General features: G+C 51.2%; 1 protein-coding gene across 3 annotated transcripts; it reads right to left on the bottom strand.

Annotated features, from left to right (window-relative positions):
- Positions 1-316: 316 nt before the first annotated feature.
- RAB3IL1 (RAB3A interacting protein like 1) lies at positions 317-19547 on the bottom strand. Of its 3 annotated transcripts, XM_072866097.1 has the most exons (11): positions 19245-19544; positions 14599-14833; positions 13989-14084; positions 12346-12423; positions 11505-11720; positions 7963-8091; positions 7737-7849; positions 6802-6825; positions 4497-4596; positions 3420-3486; positions 317-3000 (listed from the first exon to the last, which is right to left on the bottom strand). In XM_072866097.1, exons 1-11 carry the CDS (start codon positions 19253-19255, stop codon positions 2918-2920), a joined length of 1152 nt encoding a protein of 383 aa, XP_072722198.1. In that variant the 5' UTR covers positions 19256-19544; the 3' UTR covers positions 317-2917. The 3 variants fall into 3 exon arrangements, with proteins under 3 accessions (XP_072722198.1, XP_072722200.1, XP_072722199.1); XM_072866099.1 differs by lacking the exon at positions 12346-12423 and having other exon boundaries at positions 19245-19547; XM_072866098.1 differs by lacking the exon at positions 6802-6825 and having other exon boundaries at positions 19245-19543.
- Between the last annotated feature and the right edge of the window lie 7430 nt (positions 19548-26977).

Raw genomic sequence — 26977 nt, 5'->3', positions numbered from 1 at the left:
AGCTGGAAGAGACCTCAGCCTTGCTCAGCAAGAACCACACAGGCCTGCCTTGTCACAAGAAATACCTGTGATAAAACTCTGTCTGCTACCAAAACACCGTCACTTAGTCCCCTGGAGAAGTCGGGGAGCAGCCAGCTACGGGAGGGGCAGACTGATGAAGAAAAGCATCAAAATCCCAGTCCCTTAGGACACACAGTGGCAAGAGCAGCAGAGAGCATAATGCCAGCCAAACTCAATTTTTCTCTTGGCTGCCAAGCACACGTGCCCCAACCAACCCAACCCAACCCAACCCTGGAACTGCAACCAGACCTTTAAAGAGGTTAATAGCAAAGGTTTATTTTCCTTTATTAAAGAGCAGGGTGCAACCATCCCGCTGTTAACGGAGTGACTTCATAGTCATTTACAAATTGTTCTCTCTGCTTTGTTTTAAATGCAAGACCTTATACAATGCATTTCTCTAATTCCTTTCATCTCAAAGTGCTTTACAAAGTGACACCTGGGGGGGGGGGGAGGGGGGGATCCCACAAACCAAAACATCTCCTACGTAGAGAGATCATCTCATTCCCAGTGCTGCAATGCAGCCACGTCTGCTGTGCAATGTAGCAGCTAATGGCACAGGATGACATGTAGAGATCAAAGGTCAGGGGGAACAGATACAAGGAGGAACTGCCAGGGATAGAATTTACCTGAGCTGAAATCTGCAGCTGGGAAAAGACATTTCTATTTTCTCCTCTAGAAAAAGCTGATGTCAAATTGCCGTAAGTCTGCAGACACCACCAAGAGATGCAGGTTTATCACTAGCTCAAGACCCAGCCAGACTCTTACCCAAAAATGTATTTTCCAGGCTTTTACTCCACATTTGAAACATATTCCGTTGGTGAAGAGTAGCAGATGTACACCCTCATCTAGCCAGGGTGAGCAGCATGAGTTGGGGCACTCAGCTGTGGGAAGCAAAAGCAGAACTGGGGTGTTAACTCGGACTTGGAGGTCAGCCCTTTCCGAGCGGAAGGAGGTGGATTCAAAGCTAGTATGTATTGTCAGGAATGTGTTCTCCCAGCTCTGGGGATGACGACTCAAGTTTCACGTAGCTACTAAAGCTTGGCAAACAATATCATACGCCAGTGTAGCTATAAGGAAAGGAGTCCCCTGAGGAGCAACTCAGCAGCACACTGAGTGTGCTGAGTGACGGGAAAGCTTGTGTTCATAGGGGTCTTCTACAGGAAGGTTTTCTCAGATCTGCTGTGAAGCTGTCCTTGTATTAGGTTCCAAACCAAAACTTTTGCCTTCCCTGTCTATTCCTCCCTCCCCTGGACAAAAACACAGCAGCTCAGTTAGTTTTCTTCCACTGAAGATACAGAGTTCCTACTGTAGCATCTCTCAGGAGAGGATGAAAATGGAGCTGAGGATGGTGATCCAGTTCCAGGGACTAACTTGCTAAGATGGGCGTTGTTATGATGGCAGAGGGACAGGCTGACATGCCAGTCAAGAGCGCAGAAATGCCACGTGAGACGAAACCCCCCGGGTGGGTGCTGGCTGAGCCGATTCCACAGTCACTGAAAAAAAGGCTAAGCTGGCTACAAAACACTGTCATGGCTTTAACACAGTTCTGTACAGACAAACCTGGGCCTGAGCTCAGGCTGTAGAGCACCTCCGCTTTACAACAGCTTTAGGGACATCCTTCCCAGCACATTTGAGGCATACAGGAACCACAGCCACATCCCTTGTGCACACAAAGATGTCTCAAATCTCCTCACTGGGGATGGCAGCCCAGAAGAAGCCGGGTTTCCCAGTGGATATGCATCTCTAGGTCTGATACAACACTGGGGAGGAAATCTCAGGGCCTTAAGACTGTACCCAGCCTGGGCATGCTCCTTCTGGAGACATAAAGAACCCAGCCTGGGACCATGGTTTCTATCTAAACAGTAGGGCCAGTACTGCCCAAATCTACCCTGAGAACAGAAACAGCTCAAAGGCATCTGTCTGGGGGTGAGGTTCGTACCTAAGAGCACCATGGGGGACTTCTGCACCAAGTATTGTCACAGGGCACCACCCGTCAAGGTCCGCATCTGCCTGTGACAACTGCAGCAGATTCTCTAGACCAGGAGAAAACATCCTACAGACCGCAGCCAAGCTGCGGCCAGCTGTGAGTTATGCAATTTCCCTGCTCTTCTTCTTCTGCCAAACGCCCCAGGTGCACAGCTCTGGCCTCTGCTCCAGCTGTTCCCCCAGCCTGGATTACCCAGTGCCAAATCGCAAGCACAAACACAAATCCCTCTTTGTGACTCAGTTGGCAGAAAGCTTCTCTTGCAGGCTCCTTTAAAAGGAGCAAGGAAGTACTTGGAAACAGGCTGTTCATGGCTCTCCGTAAGATTATTGTGTGCTGCTGGCATTTACAGGGCAGTTAGGGGAGTAAGTGGTCAGCAGGACCTAAGTGTATGGCTGGACACAGCACCCTCCACCCCAAAGAACGAGTGGAACAGATGGACAGACAGCCAGCATCTGTCCTGAAAGACTTGCTTACAAAGAAGGTCCAGGACTCCTGCTTTGTACAGGGCTGGCCTCAGACTATGCCAAAGCAGACTGCATATAAAAACAAAAGTTTAAAAAAAATGGATATACACTGCATATAGGAGACTCCGAAGAGGACAGTCTGTAGACGGCCACCCCAGAGCAGCCAGGGCCAGCCCAGCTCCGAGGGGGTAGCTTGGCAGCTGCATTCCAGTCACAGTTGGAGAAGTGGGACAGCTGAAGGTGGAACTTGTGCTTCTTGCTCCTTGATCAGCTTCAGGCAGAGGGAGGGTGGGGAGAGAGTAAGGCCCACTGCAGGAGAGGCACTGCATTCATCTGTTTGGCAGACTACGTTTGACAAGCCATATGTTCATACAGGAGCAGCTTCCTTCCATGCTCAGGTCTCTGCTTACATGTCATTGGGATAAAACCCAAGTTTGGCCAGAGACATCTCCCTCCGGAGCCGCATGACCTCCCAGTACATCAGCTCCACTGCAAAGCAAAATGGGTGTGGGGAAGAGAAGGAAAAAAAACCACCAAAAATCAGTAAGCAAGGCACAGCTGGGCACCACCTCATGTTATGTTGTGCTCTCAGTGCAGCCCAGCCAGGCTCATCCCCAGAGTGAGGGAAGCAGACATGCTGGAGGGTCCAGAAGGACAGGCCCATCAGGTCACCCCTTCCCAGCTCCACCCCAGGGCAAAGCTCCCAACAAGCTGATGAGCAAGGAATAGGTGCATCTATTCCTCCCGCTCATACCTTTCTTTTGTCGTTTAACTGTTTCTCAAAGACACAGGGAGTTCAGGGTACCCCAAGCTGGCCCCACTCCTGTCACACTGAATAGGACCTCTTAATTCCTCCCAATGGCCCACAGAAGACATCCCCACCGCAGCCAGCCACTATCCCCTCTTACCATCCTGCCTCACCAAGCCCTGCTGGATATAGCGAATGTATGTGAAAAAGTTGCACACCGCCGTGATCTGAGGGAGGGGAAAAAAAAAAAGTCAGCTACAGAACTGCTTTGCCTGTCAACAGGCTTGCACAGCACCCAGCAAGAGAGCTCTTAGTGTTCAGCACCTGAGGAATAGTACCACATACCACCAGATGGAAAGAGATAGGAAGAAAGCTGGTTAAAAGAAAAAAAAAATCATCAAAATTCTGGGCATCTGCAATCCCATCCCAAGATATTACACTATCCATGAGACACACTGTGGAAGAACTCCAATCTACTGCAGATTTGAGACATAAGTAATCACTACTTAATGTAGCAGCAAAGTCCATAATGGACTTTAAGGAGCACTGTTCCCCGACTGAATGAAAATCTTTGGAGTTAAAGGTTTGCACAGAAAGCGTGTGTGCGGGGAGGTAAGGGTGTTCATGACGCATTAGAGTACTTTGGTGCAAGTGACAAAAATTAGTCACTTAACTCCATGCACAAAACCAACTTTTTGTCTCAGAAATAGTCACATGTTGCAGGATTAGCTCTTCTGATGTGGAACTCAGGAAGGAATAAACTTCTAAAACGCTCCATTGAATCAAAGCTCCGACAGCAACATTAACAAATCATTCACCTTCTCCCTTCCCTCCAAAGAAAGGACAGCTTGTTCTCATAACCATTTGAGTCACTGATCTGTACTGGAACAGTAACAAGAGCCAGCATTTAAAGAGCAGAAAATTACTGTGTTTTACAAAGGAGAATTAAAATATAATAATAAAGCAAAACAATCAAAGCCCTGTACTGAATCAAACCATGGAAAAGCAAACACACTGAAGGCAGGCTGCCTGAAGGAACGTAAGGCAGAGCACCAGAGCACGAGGCAGGGCTGGAGACCTGCACCCTAGTCATCGACCAAGAGCCACCTCGACTTCAGGAACAAACTCAAGCCCTACAGGGGTCTCTCAGTTTGAGGGCTGACCCAAGAACTCCTCCATCTCAGGGCTTGGAACAATTTTGGAGGGTTGAAGCACCCTGGGAAGGTGGAAGACTCACCCTGGCCCTGCAGGATGGTGAAATGTAGTAGTAATTTCCAGAATCCCCCAGCATGATGCGGTGCTTGCAGGTCCTGGGGAGGCCACTCAGAGCACATTTCCTGCAGACAAAGAAAAAACACTTCAGCCTTCAGCAATCTAGTGGCACAGCAGAGCACAACAATTCAACAACCTCAGGACTATCCCCAAGAGATGGAAGTGGGAGCTCAGAAGCCAGACACTGTGTCAGTTCAGCATGAAGAAGAAAAAACCTTGGCTGATATGAGGCTTTTGCTCCTTGAAAGATTCCGGAAGTGGCAAGTTTAGGAGACCTTAGGCTAAATATCTGGAACCATGAATTATTCCATGCCCAAGCAAACCAAGGCTGTACCCTTTCCCTGGCAGACAGCCCAAGACAAAACCACAGAAAATATTAACGAGGTGAGGCTGGAGCAAATTATAACAAATGTCATCTGGTCTCTGTACATCTCCTCCATGTTCCAGGCAAGGCTTTTGCTGAAGAAGTTCTGCTCAGGTGTATCAGCTTTCCTGATGAGATACAAACATGCTGACTGGGGACCAAACCTGGTCTCAAAACAGGTAAATCCAGCATTTGAGCAAAATTTGCTCATGCTGAGAACTCAAAACAAGCCACACTGCAGCCTTTATATGCTGGGCTCCTATTAATTAATTTGGGCCTGATTCGAAGCTACTCTAGTTGAAGCCACATGGAGTGACTTCGTACTGACTTCAGGGGGCTTTGGTTAAGGCTTGCAGTTCCTAAGAACAAGCCAACCCTTTCTTGTGCAGACAGGGAAGAAGCTTGGCTTCACAATCGTAAGGAGATTTCAGACAGAGTGAAGAAAAGAGTCTTTTCAAGACAGCTCAGCTCCCAGGGAGACCACTGAAAGACATAGTCAGCAAGCCTCCAGCATGCCTGTATTTTCTTGCCATTTCCTTCTGTTATTTGCAAGATGAATGGTTCCCAGCACCAGCCATCTTCATCACCACTTAAAGCAGTAATGCAGAATTTTCTGCTGCATAGTCATCACCACATTCCCCAGACACTTAGTGCTGGCATGGTGGGAAGAGGGGCATCACTCCCCAGCTGCAAAAAATTGCTCTGTGGGCCATGGAAGATGACAACACACAGGAGCAGATGTTTCAGAGAGCTTCTGAGGATGTCCCTGTGCTTGCTTTCCACTGCTATCAAGGCAAATACTAGCTAAGAGTGGAAACATGGGCTGTAAGTGTTCAGATGCAATGAAAAGTAAATAATTTCCCAAATATTAACACAACTTATGGGGATCAAATGCTCACGAAGTGCAGGATGACCGATACCCTTGTAAATGAGATACCTTTAAGAGGTCCTAAATTTGAGCATTGCAGCGCACTGGGAAAAAAAAAAAAAAAAAAGACTCCTGCTGGTCACTCTTGGCTTGGTTGATACTACTTGATGTAGCCCCAGCTATCACAACTGTAGCCAGAAGTAACCGAAGCCACAGCATTTGGACACCTGCCCTTCAGCATTCTACACACCCCAGGGCGCTTTGCCTATATAGCAAAATGCTGGCCAGGAGGTGCTGAGGACAACTGACATTCATGATGGCATGTCTGGCAATGTCACATAGCAGACAACTCAGTCCCTGCCTGTCTAGACTCCTCAAACTGTTGCACGAGGTCTGTAGAGCACGGTAGACAAGTAGGTCTGGTAGGTCCCAGCTTGGGCAGGGACCCCAGCTTTCTCCTTTCTGGTCCACAGCATGTCCGAAGTTGCCACAAAAATCAGTGGTTTGTATCTGGGAAGCAAAGGGGAACAAATTTTGTTGTAGAGAGGTGGGGGGCAGTCTCTTCTCCCAGGTAACAAGTGATAGGATGAGAGGAAATGGCCTCAAGTTGCGCCAGGGGAGGTTTAGACTGGATATTAGGAAATTTTACTTCACTGAAAGGGTTGTCCAGCATTGGAACAGGCTGCCCAGGGAAGGGGTTGAGTCACCATCCCTGGGGGTATTTAAAACCTGGGGGTTTGGATGAGGTGCGTAGGGACATGGTGCAGTGGTGGGCTTGGTAGTGTTAGGTTTATGGTCGGACTTGATGATCTTAAAGGTCTTTTCCAACCTATACGATTCTGTGATTCTGTGAAATTCCTTTTGGGTCCTTCATTGCCAATAGCAAGATTCCTTACCATCCTGTCTGGGTGGAAATTAAACAGGGTTAAAAAGTTAGCTTAGTTCAGCTCTAGCCTCAAAGCTGCTAAATTGCACTAAGTTAATAACTTGTTAATGGATTAGAGATCTTTGATCGCTGACTAAAAACCAAATACTTACGTTACAATTTGTGACCGGAACCCACTGTGAAGACACAAAAAAAAAATCAAAAGGAAACCAATAAGGATAAACACAGACTGGATTGTTCTTGGAACAGGCCTGACACATACTCATGGAACAATTTGCTGAGAGATGACAGAAAACGCAGAAGAGAGTGGTAGAAAACCTGCATGTGAGCAGCATTTACTGTTACGGGAACACCTTCACTTAGAAGGTGCTCTGCTTGAAGGTAAGGGAGGGAAGAACAAAGAGAAAGAGCCCTGACTGAACTTAAATTCAATAGCTGAATGAAATCCCCTATCTTCGTCTGGAATATCATGTCACTCCTGCTACTGCTCCTCTTCTTTGAGGCAATCTCAAGTTGTCTGTCACATCAGATATGGTCACACAAGCTCTGGAGCAGCCATAGCCCCAGTTCTGATGGCAAGGTGACAGCATCAGGTGGAGAAGATGATATGCAGCAAGAGGATATCTCTTCTGACCAAGGGTCAAACCCACCTGCTGCACCAGCAAGGTCAGGAGTGCAAGGTGAGTTCAAACCTCACAAGATACAAGAACATGAGATAATGCAGCTCTGACTTAATCCTTTCACCCTAGGTTATGCACAAACACACCTTCAGAGAACATTAAATAAGTTGCTACCTTAAGGGGGGGGGGGGCGGACCCAACCCTCTCCCAAGCCAAGGGCACTAACACATCACTAGGTTACCCCCAAAACAGTTAACTACAGCACATCAGCTGAGCTGAACTAATTCCCCTTCTCACGTAAAGAGTTGAGCTGAACTACCACTGGTCATAGACTATGAGAACACTGAGCTGAGCCCTTTGAACTGTTCAACTCAACTGACTGAGCAAAGCCTGGCCAAACTCCACTAGATGGTACAAAAAGACCAGTAGCAAGGAGAAGATAAGAGAGCGTAAGCATGGTTCCTTACTTTGGCCCACCACACTCTTCTGCTGACACCTTAATCACAGGCAGTGTCTGGGAAGCAACCGGCTCAATGGTGAGTGTATTCTGCTCCACAGCCACTCGCACCAGCTCCGACAGCTGCAGCAAAGAGAAATGAGTTCAGATATGAACGCGCAAATGTCACCTCCAAAAAGGTGCAACTTTGGTGCTGCCAGACTGCGCAGTTTTTGTCCTCCTTTTCCAGCACTCACCTCCTGCTTAGTGAAGTCCAGACAAGGTCCTACATCTTCTCGATAAATTCTGTCTAGGAAGGAGCAGGATTTATCCAAAGTTGGAGATTCCTTCCAGGCCTGGAACTCAGCAAATAAAATGGAGTCGACCTGCAGCAAGTGTCCAAGAGGAGCAGGAAAAGGGAAGGTGGGTGGAGGGAGAGATACCGTATCAGAAGTTATCTGTTACTATGCAGGTAACCTAACTACGAAACACCTGCTTTGGCATCTAGGAAGGCTCAGACATCACAGAAGTGTCTGAAGGAAGCTGGCTTGCTCCAAGGATCTTTCATCTCCCACCCATCAGCAGTTCTGTGCCAGACTGACACAGCCATACTGGGCTTACTCTGCCAGAAACCTGCAGACACCTCTCTATCCCATCTTCCTCCTGGACAGGGCAGCACCTCCGCTGCAGGAAAGCCACCACACAACCACCGAACAGACCAAGTGCCCACTCAGCCCATGGCAGGAATGACGAGAGCAGCTGAATGGCAAAGCACAGTGGCAATGGCACCCAGGACACAGGAGGTAGAACCCTTCTGTAAGGAAAGGATTGCTACAGACAAGGATGAATTGGAAAAAAGCTATTAATAAACAGCCATCAGCAGGACTACATTCAGTGAGCCCACCTATGAGCTCACAGGGTATGCCAGCCCTTTAAAGACCACTCCAAGCCCAAAACTCTGGTGTTTGGGGAGTCACAGAAGTAATGGGAACATTGGGCAGTCACACAGGCTTGCAGAGGCGAGCTGATTGTAGGAAAGGAGGTCTCTCAAAGGGACCTCAAAGAGTAGGAACAGCTGTCCCCATTCTGATGTCTGCTCATTGCCTTTTACAGGTGGGCCCACAAGCATTAACTGCTCAGCAGAAAGGGACCCAGGACAGAGCTTGCTCTCATCCCTTGAGCCAGCAGGAAGGTTGCCCCCTCCATCCCTGTCTGGCTGAAATTACTTCAGTCCTGGAGACTCTCTGGGACCTGACATTTAGACCCCAGATGGATCATTAGCGGAACCACCACCCTGACTGACAGGGCACCTCCTTAAAAGGCCAGCAAATCCTGTTAAAGCTGCTGAAAGGAAAAACAGAACTAAAGAAACCCTGCTGAGCAACACAAAGAACATAAGTGAACGAAGCTGAAAAAGGTCTGGGTTCTAGCACACTCGCTCTATGCTACGGAGACTGCTCACCTGGTACCACGAGACAGCTTCAGAGCCACAAGATGGAAAAACAAATTGGGAAAAAAACCAAAAACAAAACAAAAAATGGAGGTTAGCATAAAAGGAAGCTAGAACTGAAAGGCTGGAAGCGAGAGAGGCAGATGGGTCCCACCCCTCCCCAATGCTGTCCAGAAAGGTTACCTGCCGCAAGGATGAGGAAGCATCTGCCCCCAAGGCCTGCCAGCCTGGTTCATAGGTGATGTGGATAGCCTTCCCAGGGATGATACAAAGGAGCAGAGAGAGGAGAGCAGGTAACCCAGACTTTGAGGGCAGAGGAAGAGACAGTGAAGGAAAAGGTTTAGAGAGACAAGCAAGAAAGGGAGGTAAAAAAACATGAGACAAAACAGAAGATACAAAGAAAGGCTCAAGTCCTCCCTTCCAGGGAACTAAACGTGCTGCTCAAGACATCACAGGGCCACAAGTCACACCTTTTGACTTCAGCTTGAGGTGCAAAAAGGGAACAGAAATTCTGTCATTTTAGGCTCAATTTAAGATGGGGCACATTTTTTCCATAGAGCACCAACTCTCTGAACGCCAGGTTCTCTTTTATCACCTCTCACATAGGCCACCAAGGAATTTGACAAACACAAATTAACAAGTTAACAAAAAAACACCCCACCCTTGATATATAAAATTATTAGTCACTTTGGAAGCTGTAGCCCTGGGATTTTAAGCCCTAGGCTATCTACACCACATGGAAGTTACCTACACAAAGAAATGACACGTCCAACTCTTTAACAAGCAAGTCACTTACAAGAGCTAGCATTTCTCTAAAGATCGTCAACACGAGCTTTGCTGAGACTGAGCCAAAACCGTCAAAATTAACTACCCAGTAGGCAAAATCTGTCTCTGCTTACTGTAGGCAGAGGGCAACTTCTACAGGGTAGTCAGTGGTTCACCGAACTGGGCTCTCAGTTTGGCACTCCTCTCTTCTGACTGGAGGAATGGTTAGCATTGGGAGAAGTCACAGGACCTTAAAAAAGATTAAAACCTTTTTCTTCCTGGCCCTTAAAGCAGCTTCTAGCTGACTGCATTTGACTCCAATTTCCACCATATCTGGACTGTTTCCCGCTTGACCAAGAGAAACCAGTGCATCAGGCCTTCACAGTTACTGAACGGATTTTATCCTTTGGCTTTCTTTCCAACATAGCCTTTGCTCCTTTCTGCCTGAGAACAGAGTTAAAGATCTTCATCTCTCGTTGCTATTGCTGTCTCAGGACAATGGCTATAGCCAATGTCGCCTGAAGCATTTCATCCAAACTCTAGCAACAAGAGCACTGCGCAGAAGCTGACAAGGCACATGCATTGAATCCACTGCCACAAGCAGGCACTACCAGTGTTGCCAGCACAGTCCTGTTTGGTGAGAGTATTAATTTCACAAGTGGCCCTTCTGCATACATTCTCACACAAGCCAAGAGACCAGGTGCCTTCGTGTTCCCTCAACAATTCTTCATGACAGAGGCTGCATCTCCCAAAAAATCACTAGGGAGACATATTCCCCCACCACATTCTCACTCATTTTCATTCTTCCTGACCAAGTGCCATAAGCTGCCTCCTTTTTGCTCCCCAGGACAGCTGTGTACACATCTGGCTAGTGGAAAGTTCCCAGACAGAAAGGTCCTGCACGCAGGAAGAAGTGTTACTTACACCCATGGTCACAGCAGGCAGGGGACTAGCAAAGGATCACCGAAGGGAATTAAACAGGGTTTGTTTGAAACATATTCACAAATGCTTTGTACGCTTCTCTGCTCAGTTCCTTCCAGTGAGGAAGGAATTAAATATAATTAAATATATGCTCTGCAAAGAAGAGGAAGAACAGTGACATGCCCAAGAACATAGAACAAGTGACAGAGACTACAAGTTGATGGACGTGTCCTAGTGTCCAAGCCAAACTAGGTAGAGAGAAGAAACAACAGCAAATCACGCCAGAACAAGCAGTGGACTCAACTGCCAAGACGCAGCAAACAACTGGCTTCTGCTCAGCAGCTCCTGACATACCCACTCTCAGCACTGGTAACTCCTGGATCTGTCCATGCCCTCCAGGGATCCCTCAACTGCTTCCTCTAGCAGTTGTCCTGACGCAGCCTTCAACGTGCTTCCCAGAAGAGGAAATCTCCACAAATGGAAACTCTCCAGAGCCTGCCTCAGCACAAATTTAGGGAACAAGCCACATTACTGCACAAACAGCTTCTCCCAACACTGAAACCACAGAGCTCTCCAGGAAGCCCAAGTCAGAAGCCGCACAGCTCCCTGAGCACAGTGACAGCAGTGGCTCCAAGGCCGATGCAGCAAACGGTCCTCACCCACCTCTTTGCACTCATGACTGACTGGCTCTGGAGTCACATTTTGGCTGGCAGCTGAGAACATTGCGCTGCTGGTGCTCTTGTTTCGCCCATGGCCCTTCCTGAAGACAGCTTTAGAAGGGCTCTGGAGCTGAGGGTGCAGCTCCCGGTTCGGAGAGGAAGGTGTGGATGTGATCACCAGCGTCTTCAGAGCTGTTACCTCTGCCTGCAGCATGTCGATCTGAAGAGACAAGGCAAGGGTCAACAGCACCTTCAGCACCTGCTGAGCTCGAGCTTGCTGCACCCCACCAAACACTACAGCCACAGGGAACCAGCTACAAGTCCAGTCATGAAGCCTTCTCCCCGTTCCCCCAAATTCCCACCATCACCCAGAATTTTAAACAGGGCTAAACAGCAGCTATTCGGGAACCCATCCCTCTGCTCCTTAGTCTGAGTACATTTTGCCCCAGGCTCTTTTTAGACCCAATAACCCAGAAGAGATTTCTCTTTCCTCAAGAAGGAACCAGTTGAGCAGCCCTGTGATGCAGCCTTGTCAGGAAATCCCAACTCCACAGCTCCCCTGCTCTATCCATCCCCACAGCTGTGGCAATTAAACAGCATATCACTTCTCTGTGGTTCCCCTGGCATCCATTTCTCAAAGGGGAGCTGGACCAGCAGCAGATTGCAAGGATGCCTTTTCCCCCTCACTGTCTGCTGGAGAAGGAACAGAGCAAATGCAGCATCTCAGAGAGACCGAGCTGCAGGCACTTTACTCTCCTCCAGCCAACAAACAGCACCATGGCAGGCTAGGCAGGCATGGCACCAGCCTAGCACTGATATCAAGTCACAGAGAGTGCAGTTCTCACCTTCCCCCGTGCCTCCCTCAGCTGTTTCTCTGACGCCGCCTGTTTAGTGTTTGCTTCTCTCACCATCTTGTGTGCTTCCTGGACCAGAGAGAATTTTAGTCTGTCTGTTGCAGCCCCAAGTCATAAAGCCACCAGGGCAGACCAAAGCCCTGCCATATCGCATGCTCTGGGCAAGCAAGCAGGGGGACAGATATCACTGCCACATCCAAGGGTTTTACTCTGTCAGCTGTGAAAAGCCTTCCCCCAGAATTTCCCAGAGAAGGCTCTCAGTGCCAGAGCATGGAGTGCATTGCCCTTCTAGGAGTGTAGTTGGCTAAATCAAAGAGTTTGGCTGGCTGAGTCCAAGGTCATCTCTTTCACTGATATGGGCTGCTGTGAAGACAGCTAGAAGCAAGGGCCTGCCCTCCTTGCCCTTGGGAATTGCTTTAAAGCTGAGGCTTTAACATTAGCACCCACCTGTGCTACATCACAGCTGTGCAGCAGCTGTGTCTGCACCCAGTCCAACACCTCTGCGACTCTGACCTTGACTCAGACTCACTAGCTTGGTTTCCTGACTTGATCTCAGGCCTGTGTTGTCACTGCAGACTTGCTGGTTGACCACTACACTGTTTTCTGACCCTCACTGCTGTCTGTGGCACAGATTCTGATCCAGACTTGCTGCTCCACGTCTTGGCTCCTCACCGGTGAGGTCACTGCTCTTGCCTGACTCGTCATTACACTTTACTCCCACTTCCCTTGCGGAGCGGCCAGCCCTCGCTGCTCTGGGCATGGCTGCAACACAGCAGGAGCTGTAGCTGGTGGGGGCCAAATGGTAGAGGCTAGCTTAAAAGCATCTCCCACAGGAAGAGGGGAAAGGTGTAAGTCCCAGCTGGGGCCTCCCCGCAGTGCTGTCTGGAAGCAGTCTGTCCAAGGCCACCAAAGGAAGGGGACAGCCCTCAGCTACATTACCTCTAAGTTCACCCTGAGCCCAGGCAGCCAAATCTCCAGGAGGGAGATGCTCTCTTGGCCCTCACGCTCAGCACCAGCCTGTGTTTCAAAGGTAGAAACAGATAGGCTTTGGCTTTCCTCACTGCCCAGTCAGATCCAGACATTAGAGCTGCTGGTAAATGGGATTTTGCCAGGATAGAGCTTGGCAAGAATCATGTTACAAAAAAAACAACCAACAGGCCTTCTGAACACTCAGTGGAGCAGAGTATATGAGGACATCCAGCTTGTTCCCGCCCCAAGCAAGGGCTGACACAAGCCAGGGAATCATCTCTATTACACAGCAGCTGCTGTCCAGACTACAGAGCAGGCACAGGAGAGGGACAGGGAACTACGCTTAGCTCCAGCTACAGGCATTCTCACATCCGTTTTTGCTACCAGATGTACAGACCCGTAACTACTGTGCTCTTTAGGCCACCCCACAGCTGCTAGAAGGGGAAAGAAATGCATGCAAATGCTCCCCAAGAGCAGGTACGAGTCCCTGCTCTGAGGCTCTGCCTGCAGCACTGCCCAGCACTGATTCTCCAAGTGGGAAAGAACAACAGGGGAAAGGAGGAAACTGTGGGAGGAGATGGCTGGAAGTTCAGGGAAAGCCTGTCTTAAAGCAGTGGGATGTAAGCTTAGCTTAAGAAATGATGGGAAAAGGAAGAGGGTGGTACCTCAAATAGGCTAGCTGTTAACTCCTCTAGTTCCTGCTCCAGTTGTTCTCTGACTTTTGACAATCTCTCACATTCTTTGTCCTTCAGCTTCAGCTCCTGTTGTGGAAATGGAGAGGGACGCGTGAGCTCACAGCAGGCCCCAGTGGTGCTGATGCCTGCTGGCCCCCACCTGTCAATCACAACCTTTCCTCCCCACCACGGCATGGATCCCCAGCCCAAGACTCCTGTCGCTAAACTCTATACCACGTTCCGTCTCACCAAAGGCATCCCTCCACAAGTTGTAGCAGGCTTTTCAGGCTGGAATTGCTCATTTGCCATTAGCAAGGAGGCTCCATAGTAAGCATTGCCTGCCTCAAGCTGCTTTCTGCAGCAGGTTTCCAGGACTAATTTGGATGTTGGCATGGAGGCTTTGGATCAACCTAGCAACTGATGTCCTGCTCCAAAGCACTTTATGGCCACCTCAGCTCAATCTCTCTCCTCTTCTGCCTGCTCCAGACTGTGGCACAGCCACGTTCAGACCCTGCTCCCCTCAGCATCACCTCTAGGAAAAACCCCGCTGCTCAAATCTGTGCCGCCATCCTCAGGTGTTCTCACAAACTCTGGGCCTTACCTTTTGTGCTTTATGCAGCTCTTCCTTCAGGAATTCAGACCCCTTTTCACGGATCTCCACTGAAGAGCTGCGTAGACGTGACACATCGAGCTGCTCAGTGGACTGGGTCTCATCCACACCTCCAGCATCCTGGCATCCAGTCTCTGGCTCCTCCTTGCTGCCTTTGGATGGCATTAGTGGCTTCCAGTGTCCCACAGCTGGTTGCTTCTGGCTGTCTTCCTCAAAACTGGCCTGGCTGTGGGATACCAGCACAATGAAACTTTATATGGGGGCAATTCACAGCCTTCCTCTAACACTCACAACACATCCACCTCCAGCCTCTCACAGGCGCTGAAGTGAGGCTGGGAGGGTGATGGTTATGAAGAGGGCAGGATTGACTTAGAGGATCTGCTTTGTGCCCACCAGCACCACCCTGCATACAGGCACTGCCTCCCTATTGAAGTGCTTCACCCTTTTGGCATGGATTGCTTCCAGACCAGCAGATGGAAGATGGAGGAGATGATGGTCTAAAATAAAGACTTTGGGGAAAATCTCCACTCCTATCCTGGGATCTTTAAGACACACCAAGTCTAGTTTGAGATGCCCAGCTTGCATTCCTTTTAAGAAGGGCTGGTTACTCAACAGTGAGTGCTCCCTCAGTTAGCTAATTCTGGACACACAAAACTTAGTAGGCAAAGCAAAGCTATTAGTAACTCCTGGTTTTGCCCTTCTCAACCAGCATGTCCCAGATACTGTTAACTCAGGATAAAGCAGGAGAACTAAAGACAGCTGCTCCAGGAATCCCATTCTCGCCTGCTTTCAGAGAGAAACAGACTGCAGCTGGCTTGTTCAGGACTCCGGTAAACCTAAGTTCAGAGACACTGCTTCCCCAACTGAAGGGGAGTAGCAAGAAAAAGACAGTACAGCACTCTCATTCCCTAGCAATATACAGGCCCTAATCCCCTCCACTGCAAACCCAGCCTTCCTCTCCCCCTCACCCCTGCTTCAGAGGGGAAAACTCCATTTTTAACCTACTGGTTTCCCACCAAAGCCCAAAGACAGAGCTGTCTAAAACACTGTATTCCCATTGAGCTGAGGTGAAGCCCTATCCCTTAGTTTCAATGGCTGTCAAGTAAAGATGTAAGAGAGGAAACCAGGAGAGTCACCCAGGACACTGTTCCCCAGTGCTCATTAGGACTTTGTCAACTGTGAACGGACTAACGCAGACCCTGGAAGAGGCCGATGAATTTAGCAGGCTTTGCAGCTGCTGGCATCTTGCAAGAGGAAAATGTAGGCTTGAGTGTCTGCATGATAGGGTACTGCAATCAGTGTTGCCTAAAGCACATGCATCATCCCTTCTTCATGCATTGAGCTGTCCTCCCGTGGTGACTTGCCGTTTGAAGTCAGCGGGAGCACGATCAAGCCTTGCACACATGGAAGCTTTCTATCATGTCCAGCCACTAAGCAGGACACACACGCTGCACTACAGATTAACCTGCTGCCAGTTATCTCCGGGTCACAAGCCTTAGCTGAAGGGTGGTGTTATCCTCTTCCATGCACAGCACCGATCCCTCCTCCCGCACACTCCTTCTGGCTACTGCTTCTTGCCCACTACCTTCTCCCGCAGAGAAGCTATCACCTTCTTTTGGTTAGCGTCACTTTCTCTTCTTCCCTTTTCCCACTCACTGTATTTTCCTCTCCTGAATTTGCCCTACCTCCTGTCTTCCAGACAGGCCACACTCTTCGCCCTCGCTCTGACTCCAGCCCCATACTGCATGACAGAGCACAGACTGGGCTTATCTCCTCAGCCACGTGCAGCTCAAAAGAGCCTTGTTCTCCCTCATCTCACCCAAACACAAAAGGCAGTCAAACCATGAGGCCCAACTACTGACAGGCTTTTTTTATCCTAGCCATGCCGCCTGACATGCGTGGTGCTACCACCTTTTTTCTACTCAAACCGCTCCCTTTCTGCCCCCCACAAAGCTGTCCGTGAGCAACAGCTGTCCACAGTCATCTTCCAAAGACGGAAAGAGCTACCAGCTAATTCAGCTCAGGTACCACAGGAAAGCACATGGAAAAGCACACATGGAAAACTCTCTGAACCCTTGGCAGACAAAGAGCACAGGATCATCCCTGCTGCCATGCCATGCCAACTGGACAGCATTTTGACTACAGAACCAGGGGAGAGGGATATGCAGTCGGTATCATAGATTTTGCTGACCTCTCTGTTGAGCAAGAACAAGTGAAAGCACCAGAAAGACGGTCACACAGCAGTGCTAAGAAGGTAGGAAAGGACAGAAACTAACTAGCATCCTTTTGACTTCACCTGATGTTACTGAACATTCACTGGAAAGATCTAGAAAAGGAGGCTCATCCTGGTGATACTACTAAATTTGGAAGTGTGGAAAGTAACATAAAAGGGTGCCTTGGGGAAAGGGCAAGAAAATAAAATTAGTTTTGGCCAGAGGAAAAAGGACAGACAGTGCCTCCAAGCAAAGATAATTCATCTTGAGCTATTCAGCATGCTGGGACTGCTTGATAAAAAGCAATATGCACAAACATGGAGGGATACGCCTCACTGAGTGAGCCACAACCAACGGGAACTCCCAGACTGGGCAGGTATGTACAGCCCGAGGTGCAAGAGAGTGCACAAGCGCAAACTGCATGGTATCCAGAGCGTGCAGTGCCTGCTCCATCCCGTTAGGCTGCTCTGCTGGCACATTTGGTCAATCAGAGGAAAGGCAGAACTGCACAGGAGAAATAAAATGGTTTAGAAAGGTCAAGATTAGCTAACGCGGGTCACTTACCTAAACAATGACATCACTAATGGGACAGGGAGGTCTCCAAAGGCTCCAAACACTAAGGAAGGGGAGGGATTGAGCAAGAGAACGACCCAAAGGAAGGAATTAAATCCATTACAGGAAGGTGGGGACTTAATGAGACCAATTCATCCCAGAGATCAGGGGAGGGTCTCTGCAATGGATTTGCCACGGAGCAAGCAGGGGAAGCATGCCAAACAGAGAGGTCTGTTCAACAGTGAAACAATTTCTCAGGTGGCATAGTGGAATCCCTCTCTGCTGTGGACTTTTGAGATTAGACAGGGTAAGTTGCAGAGAACACATGTCTCCAGGTTCACCTGCATTAGAGAGGAAACACACCAGAAGGGGCCCAGCCAGTCCGAGCACCTCCAGCTTCTGTGATCAGAAGGAAAAAAAAAAAAACAGAGCATAGAGGAAAAGCTAGATTCAAAACCAAGCAGCTAGCAAAAAAAATAAGCACTAAGGAAAAGGGACATTTCAACAGTCCACTAAACTACTAAGCCAATCTAACCCACACATAACAGGAAGAAAAAAAAAAATTGTTTCTTTATGACTCAAGTTCTCTGATGAAAATTGTTTGTCTTGGGAGACAGGTATTCCAGTGTATTTCCACATGCTATGGAAGAAAACTGGAGGACACGGAGGAATGGAACAGTGCCACCCACACTCCGTCACACCAAGGAACCTAAAAACCTATCCTGAAAAATCATCCCATCTTCTATGACGGAATAGCGCATTCTCCACGCTGTGCAAACAGAATCCCCACAAAAGCCTTGGCTGTGCTGGCTTCTGACCAGCCAAGCCCCAAACTCCACTGTCCAGCTTGGCCTTTAAAATACACCCCCCCCAGAGACCAAAGGACCCCCACGTACACTCGCACTCTCTTGCTATTGCTGGTCTGACTGGTGGCTGTCTTTCTAGGAAAAATGTATCATATCCTAAAGGTCCCACGCTGACACAAAAAATGCAAACGTATACAAAAAAAAAAATCCCAACACCCCACAACCTTCTAAAGTTGGATTCTGTAGAAAAAGCAAAAAAATGTGCAGGATCTGCACTTTTTCCAGCGGGCCCCACATGTTTCCTGCAGTGCTGATCTGACAGGGTTATTTCCCCTACCAACAGCCTGTGGCTGTCTCCAGGTTAAACTCCTGCCCTCAGGCTTGCGAAGAAGACCTGACTTTTCCATCCCGATCAGGACCGAAGCCAGACGGCTGCCATACTGCACCACCACGAACCGGCATCGCTCCACAGCCCGTTCACCGCCCCACCAGGCGCGCGGTAACGTGCCTCTCAAAACCCTTTGGCAAGGCATATGGTAGCGTTTTATTAGAGCGTGCCACGCAATTTGTATTTCTTCTATTTGCCTCAGCAGACAGCAATCGCCCACTGTGTCCTGTCGCCTGCGGGCCGCTGGTGGACACGGTGTCTCCTACCCTCTCTCCTTACCTGACTGCCATACAGCTGCCTGCACAAACACACGCCTGCAGAGCCCTGAGACCAGGCTGAGCCCTGAGGCTTTCAGCTCCAAGGACGCAAGGTGTTAACAACAAAGCAAGCAAACCCAACGGAAGTCCAAGGGGAAACTCTGCCCGGCTTCTCCCGGCGGGACGCCCTTCTCCCAGCACCCGCAGGCGGCGAGGCTCGGGGGCGGCCCGGCCCCCGCGGAGCCGCCGGCTCCCACCCCCGCCTGCTCGGGGTGCAGGTCCGGGCGCCAGACGCCGCGGGCCGGCAGAGCCCGGCCGCCTCCCCCCGCCACCGGACAGGCCCCGCGTCCCGGCCCCGCCGCCAACGGCCGCCCCGCCGCCCAGAGCCTCCCAGCCCGCCGGGCCGGGCTCCCGGACCTACCCCCGCCGCATGCTGGGTCCCGCTGACGCCGCCGCCGCCGCTGCTGCTGCTGCTGCTCACGGCGGAGGCAGAGGAGCACCCGCCGCCGTCCCCATGCCCGGAGCCGGAGCCGGAGCCGGAGCCGTGCCCGGCGCTGCGGCCCCGCCTGAAGGACGCGCTCCCGCCGCCCGCGGGTGGGAGGGGGGGAACGGCGGGGGCACCACGTGATCCCGGCGCGGCTCGCGCGGCAGGGGGCGCGCCTGCGCCCTGCCGCCCCGCCGAGTCCCGGCCGGGAGGGAGCGGGGCGGGGGGCGGCGGGCGGCGCCGGGAGGGAGGCAGGGACGCACTGCCACGCGTGTCGCCTGCCACTGCCGTGTCCCGGGGCGTGGAGCCAAGCCCGGCCCCTTCGCGGCCTTGCGAAGCAGGCCTCTCCGGCAGCCCCGCGCTGGGAGGCTGACGGAAGGGGCCGTAGCCGCGGCGCGGCCGGGGACCCCCGGCTCCGCTCCGGCGGGCGGTGCTGAGCTGGGGCCGGCGTCCCGTCCCCTCAGCGCGTCGGCAGGTGTAATGGTCTTATCAGCCTCACGGTACTTTGTGTTTTCCTCAGAGCTGCGGCCGCCCGAGCTGGCAATCACACCAGTCTCACCCCTCAGCGATAAAAACAGGACCTGTGATTCCATGGAAGGGTTCGCCAGCCCTGTGAAAGGCCTAGGGCATAGGCATTAGAAACGCAACCCTCAGAATTGCTGCCAGCGTCCTGATTTGGGGCTCCTGACTCACGATGCCCGAGATGCGCGCTGCTGGGGTGAGCGAAAAGCTGTCCTACGAAGTTGAGGTTGCAGAGAGACAACCCCTGCCGTGATGCTGGTACAGGGGATGCGGTTGTACGCAAGTAAATGTCACTACGATTTACAGCCTGCACAGCTGGAGGGGACGTGGGAGAAGGCGTGTGCTCAGCCAGGGATTCAAACTGGTACCAGCAACTGGTACCAGCCTTACGCTCCCTGTTAAACACACCAGCCCTCCCTGGCATGGAGCATGCCCTCGGGCTCCTGCTGAAACAGCTCTGTGGGAAGCCTGGGACATGAGGAAGTGGTATTATACAGAAAAGTGAAAGGATGGGGGAAATCTGGCCAGTGGGAGAAATGACTGTGCTTGTTAGTGGTGGGCACCAGTGAGACTGGACCAGCGTTTTTAAACTCGACATTCAGGGAAAAGCATGGAGCTTTCCATAGCCTGACATGAATGAGGCAAGTCAGTCTCGTTGTTATTGAGCTTTGGACTTTGGATGCTGTGGCTCCAATTTTTAGCTAGCTCATCCTTGCACTCGCTGTCTCCAGGAGGCTGAGGGAGCAGGGCAGCTCTCCCAGTAGATGAGAGCAGTCATGTGGCAGCACTGATTTACACCCTCTCTGCAAAGCGGTGGGAACACACCCTTCTCTGTCCACCCCTTCTCCTCCCCCCTGCATCACCACCTGTGCATAGAGGAGCCCCTTTGCCCAGGGCATATTCATCCTGAAAACGTTTTCCTCGCTTGCTCTGCTCTGCTAGCACAGAGGGGCAAAAAGGGTCAGCCCCAGGCGATTCCTGGGGCATTTGGAAATGACCGATCCACTCCACAGCCCGCCACTGAAATCAAGAGGAGCTACGGTTCTAGGGAGTTCATCCTCTCACTGGGGCATTACCTACAGGCACAGAGACAACTGCCACTCGCAGCACTGTGGGGTTCCCACCTCCCCAAAAAGTGCTCCAGGGAATGCACAGCCCATTGTCCCTGTCCCTGGGGCACGTCTGCCCGCTGGGACAAAAAAGGCAAAACACTCCTGCTGTTACCCCAGTCCCACAGCGGATCCCACAACCACCTCTGGATTGACAGCACTGTAATTTTGGTGACAGTGGCTCCGTTGGACAAAAAACTGCCCCTGCCCTCACAGGCCACCCTCAGAGTATGTTTTCCAGATCAGTCCTTCCCCCACGTTTCCCATTGCGCCTTACCTTGCCGTTGCCCTGGGCTTTCCTCCAGGCAGTGGTCTCCTCTCCAAGGCTTTGCACACAGGGGCAGCTCCCGCCCTGGTCTCAGCTGCCCCATCCTCTGCCTCGCTGCCAGACACAACGCCAAAGACAGGCAAGTTAGACATGGTGATCCTTGTATCCACTGCAGAGCGCCGCTGTAGATACTACACGGGGAGCAATTCCCTGTCCCAGCTTCTCCTGGGTGTCCATGTCATCTACAGCCCTGCCCTGCCTCATGGCCAGGATCCACGGTGACAACAGAGGCCAACCCCATGCTCCGAAGTCTCGGAGCGAAGTGTCTGAGAGGTTTGTGTCGATGGCTGTAACCTTTGTTATCTTCAGGGAACTTTTGGGAGGAGGGGAAAGATCTTCAGCTTTGCAAGGCAGGACCAGAAGTAATTAGTCTTTGTAATTATTAACTCCCAAGGCCTGGCTGGCAGGGACGGAGGGTCCTCAGAGTAGAAAGGTAGAACTGCTTCCAGGATCCAACAAAGGCAGGAGGAACGAGAACTGATAGTGCAGACAGGAAGCATTAAGAGGGGGTGTGCTGGAGATGCTGAATCCCAGCCACTTGCAAAAATAACTTGTCCCAAGGTGACAGTGGCCTGTGCTCCCCCTCACTCCCAGCCCCAAAGGACAGGCAGAGCTATTGAGGAAGCCTGGACAGACCCTGAGATTTCTCCATAACCAGATGAATGGGCTGGCCCAGCAGAGCAAAACTCAGCACATATCACTCCCAGGCTGAGGGTTATCATGCAAGCTGCCTTGAGGCAGGAAAAGCTGCTGCCTTCTCCGTGCCCTCTGCACAAGGCTAGCTGTCCCCCAGGTCATGTTGTGAAGTGTCCAAAAGCGTCCAACCCAGCAGCTGGTGAGACACAGCTCTCGCCTCTGGTTTAAAGAGAAGCCAACAAACCACCAGGCAACCTTAAAGTCTCAGTGCAGTTGGAAGCTCTAACCCAGCACCCTCGTCTCACACCATGGAGGTACTTTGCCTTCTCCCACATTACTTCCCATTTACATTTCATGGAAATCACTGACCGCTGGTTATTGAAGTGTCATAAAATCCACTCAGCCTCCTGCAAGTCTCCCAGCAAGGCACATACCTGTTGTGAAGGCCCTGACATGGTACCTCCCCACTGCCACAGGCATTTTTAGTCACCCTTGTTTTCCCTCATACCTTCCCCACTTCCGCTGCCTCTGCTCCCTCACTTGTACCCACTCGCCCCCACTCCTCTCGCATCCCTCCCGCAGATCCACCTTGCCAAGCTACTGACCTCCCTGACTCTTCATCTTATGTTTCTCATCCTCCCACCTCCTCCAGGCAAAGAAGCATCTTGCTAATGCTTTCTATGTCTTCTTGAGAGTCAGGTCCAGTCAGGTCCCTCGCTCCCCACAGCTCTTTCACAAAGGAAAGGACCTCCTCAATCCTTCCTCTGGGTTTCTCGGACGCAGGGATACGCTTGTGGCACCCCACCGGGCCCCTGCAGAGGCAATCCTCTGACCCAGCGCTGCATCTCCAGCCTGAACACCTCCTCCAGCACCCCAAGCAGACTCCTGTCACTTCTGGGGCCCCTCCACACCATTCCCCAGTGATCTCCTCTCAGCCCAGGCTATGCAGCTACCTTCATATTCCCTCCCAGAGTGCCCACATCTTCCTCTGAATGGGTCATGAATGAAGAGCAGGACTCAAAATCCTGAGTTTGGTTCAAACAAGGTGCAAGATCGACCTGCAAAGCAAAAGCAGCTCTCAGCTAGGACACCCTGCCCAGCATAGATGCTTCCCAGTCATGGGAGCGGGCTCGAGCCTCCTCTGGGTTGCCTTCTCTGCTCATAGATTCAGATCCTAATACAATTTTTAAAAAAAAAAAGAAAAAAACAGACACAGGCTGGGAATGGAAGGAGAAACAGGGATTATCTTACAGCTTGGAAAGAAGGACTACACCCCTGCCCCAGCAAACCCAGACTGGATGCTATTGCCATGAAAATGAAAATGAAAACAAATGGCCTAAAACTCCAGGCTTCATCCACCCACTCACTCCCCTCCCTCTCGCCTGTCTCGGCCAGTGGTGCAGCATGTTTGCTCAGCTGGCTGTAGGGGCTTCAGCAAGGGTCCTCTGCGATCTCTGGGTCTAAGATCTCCGATTTCATGAAGGGGATCTGCCTTGATCACCCACCAAAGTGCAGCCCCTGTTCCAGGGCAACAGGGTGAAAAGAAAAGGCTGAAAAAGCGTAATGCTCAGCTCCTGAGAGCCAGAAGAGCCGGGGCGGTGGGGGCGGCTAGCCTGGGACAGCAGTGCTGTACTGCTCAGACAGATGCTGCTAAGAGCAGTCGCATCGTGGCACTGAGCAGAGACCGACCAAAGCCACTGCTGTTCCTGCTGGTTCTCAGCTGTAGACAGCTGACAGAGAGCAACCTCATGCTCAGCAGCATCCTTTGAAGGAAGGGTTCAGCCTGAACCCAGGGGAAAGAGACACCTGATGGAAAAGGAAGAAGAGCAGCTGAGAAACTCAGAGCAAAAGGAGGACTGTCCCTCAGCTTTTTAGGAAGGTATTCCTTTCCGCTGGCTGATTTGGTCACTGTTTATCCAACTAGAAACTTCTCAATCCTGCATCCTTCCCACAACGTCTGCAAGGAGGTAGCAGGCAGTGCCTAGAAGTCACGTCCAGGACCAACACATTTGGTCCTCCCTTTGGAACTTAATCCCCATCATGGTGGCTAAGGCAAGAAAAGGGGGACCTTGCTAAGGACTCTTCCCTCCTTTTTATGTCTGTACAAACTGAACTATGCAATATCAGATGAAGAGGGAGAGATTTGTCATCCTCCGGGCCCCTGAAAAATAAAATGCAGAGGGTCAGACAGAGATTGGCACTCGGATTTGCAGGGAGATACAGAGCTTGGCACTGAAACCTCAAAGCAATAGAGAGATGTCATGCTCATACACTGCTGATCTCTCCTGGGCAAAGACATCTCTAGAAGTGTGAGGGAGTGATGGCCAAAAAAAGGCTATGAGGTACAGTCAGTCTGTCCGTGTACTGAGCTGTTTGTCCAGGATTGCCAGGCATCCTGCAGCTTCATCCATGCCATCCCAAATGGCTGCTTTACACACACATGCCAACTCCGCCTCACAGGATTAGGGAGCCTAGTGCTACCAGATGGCTCTTAATTTGCCACAGAGCTGGAAAAAAATACAAAGACACTTGTAAAAAGCAGGAGAGCTGGCAGGGACATGGCTTCTTCCATTAGAGCAGCAAGTTACCCCCTCCCTATGTTAGAACAGCACATAGTCCACAAGGAAAGAAACTACCACACTGAGTCGAGTGCTGTGGGGGGGGCAGGCAGCACCCTTAGCGTGCCCCCAGCTCTCAGGGCCCCCCCCAAGATGGTGCAGAATTAGGGATGAATTCTACAACATAAGGGGAAGAAGTCTGGGGGTCCTCACAAAAGCACTGATGGTCACTGCATCCCCTTCGAACATTCATGGCCAGCTCAAACTTCAGCGTAAATCCTGTCTGTGCAAAACAGCACCTCCTCAGATATTTTCCACTTTTTTTTAAATTATTATTTATTACATCAGATTCCAGGGAAGAATGTCAGTTTGGGAGACACTCCTAATACCAGCTGCCTCTGTGTCTATCTCAGCACTGAAACCGGAGAAGGGAAAGGGATTTCACCAAGCTTTGGGACCCACGGCGTCCTTCTGAGAAAAGCATTTGTTATTCTCTGGGAGACAGCAAGGAGGGCACCGTGCCTTTCCCAGACAGTTCCAGCTAACTCAGTACAGAGAGTGGCCCTTTGGGGTTCCCAAAGCGCGGATTCACTTCCCATCACAGTAACTCAATCTCTGCATCTGTAAAATGGAGAAAATGAGAATGATTCCAGGGCTGTGAGACTGAAGATGGATGTCAGCACCTCCCTGTGTCCTCCTCTGCTTCTGTGCCAGGCAGGCTTTCAAACTGGCATCTTCCTCAGGGCCTGCAAGGACTGAGGCCACAGGGGACGTGAAAAGAGATCCAAGTAGCGCTGCCACGCTGGTAGTCCCTGAGTTATTTACTTTCATATTAAATTCCACAAATATTTCATGCTGTCCTAACCGCAGCTCCGAACCACACGAGCTGCCAGCTGAGCTGCTCTCAGAGGAGGGCAGCAGAGTCCCCCAGATGCCAGCACATCCCTCCACAAAGAGCAGGACACTTGAGGTTTTGCTGTTTAGTGTTAGTCCCCAGGGACACCTGAACAGCTCCAGCAAATGTCTCACCCGAACCATTTTTGTCCCCCTGCCATGTACAAGGATGAGGGCTCAGGCACTGAGACCCTCAAGAACTGTCTCAGCCTGCCTATCCACTAATTCCTTCTCTCTGGACACCTCCCCAAAGGGGAGGACCAAACCATGGAGCAGGGCCCTTGCGTGGACCACTTTGCCTTCAGAGAGGGTCCACCCCTCTGCTGTCCCAGCTCTTACTCCCATTCACGGAGCTCTTTGGTGTTTCGAGACATTGTCATGATCCTGAGTCACTTGGAAACCCTGTCCCAACCCTGTGATCCTGGCCATAAAAGGGCCCTTTGGGAGCAGCTGCAACCTAGGAACAAAGTTTCAGGGACCTCATAGCCAGCCCAGCCCCATAACAGAGCAGATGACACAGTAAGTACACCTCTGAGGGACAAGACTGTCCCGGAGCCTCGGCAAAACCAGGGCACCCCAGGTCCTGTCCCAGACAGATGCCACTCACACAGGGGTAGCCACATCAGGGTCTGAAACAGCACCCCTGCCTCGCTGCTCGCCCAGGGCAAGGCTTCAGAAAGGGAGGACAGCTGGGGTGGTTTGGTCCTGGTGGACGCTTCTCTTTCCCCCTGAGCGGGCAGGTGCTGCTCATGACAGTAGGCGCAAAGCTACGTGCTCCTTCAGTCAGTATGATGAGTTTGCTCATCGTCGTTGGGCCAGTGAGGCAACCCCGTACTCACTAGCCTCTGACCGCTGATAAGAGCCCTTATCTAGTTCCACACCTTGAATGTGAGGCTCTCCCAGTGGCCCTCCACGTGCCCCTGCTTCTCCTGCCAGGTCTGTATCTCACACTGCAGAAGCATCATGCTGCCTTTCCTCTTCTGCATGGCCCTCCCACCTACCCAGAGCAAGTCATCCCTGGCTGGAGCGCTCTGGGGCCAGGGAGCTTCAGCACACCCAGGGATGCGGAGTGTTCATGCAGGAAGGACCCTGGTAAGGCCAAGTGCTCCAGGTCCATCCCTTCCCTCTGCAATTATACACCTTCTCCTAACGCGTAGTGTGGCAGCCTCCCAGTCGCATGGCCAGATGTGGTAACTTAGTCCCACCAGATGTGTGCCCATGTCTGCTATCATGCGATCCAATACAGAGCAGCTTCCACCCAGAGACTAGCAGAAGTCAGGAGATCTCCATGGTTTTGGTGCCAGGTAGAAGAAGCAAAGATTGTTCCCTCCATTTTTGTTGAAAAGGAATCAGGACCAGAGGTAATCCAACACACTACAGCCCACACCAGAATTAAAACCTCAGATGCTGGCACTGAGTCCCATGCTTTAAACCATCATCTCCTCACCTTTGGCCGCAATTCCCAGGGCTGCGCCAGCAACCTCACATTATACAGATGCCAGGCAGCACCTGATTCAGAGAAGCAGTGGCACAACGTCCTCCCCTTGCCTAGGCTCAGCCACACAGAAAGGAGAGACCTACAGTTTGAACAAATTAATCCCCGCTGGTGATGCTAAACAAGTG

Source organism: Ciconia boyciana, chromosome 6, assembly GCF_034638445.1.
Source record: "Ciconia boyciana chromosome 6, ASM3463844v1, whole genome shotgun sequence".
Taxonomy (NCBI): domain Eukaryota; kingdom Metazoa; phylum Chordata; class Aves; order Ciconiiformes; family Ciconiidae; genus Ciconia; species Ciconia boyciana.
This window is presented reverse-complemented; position numbering and strand designations above follow the sequence as displayed.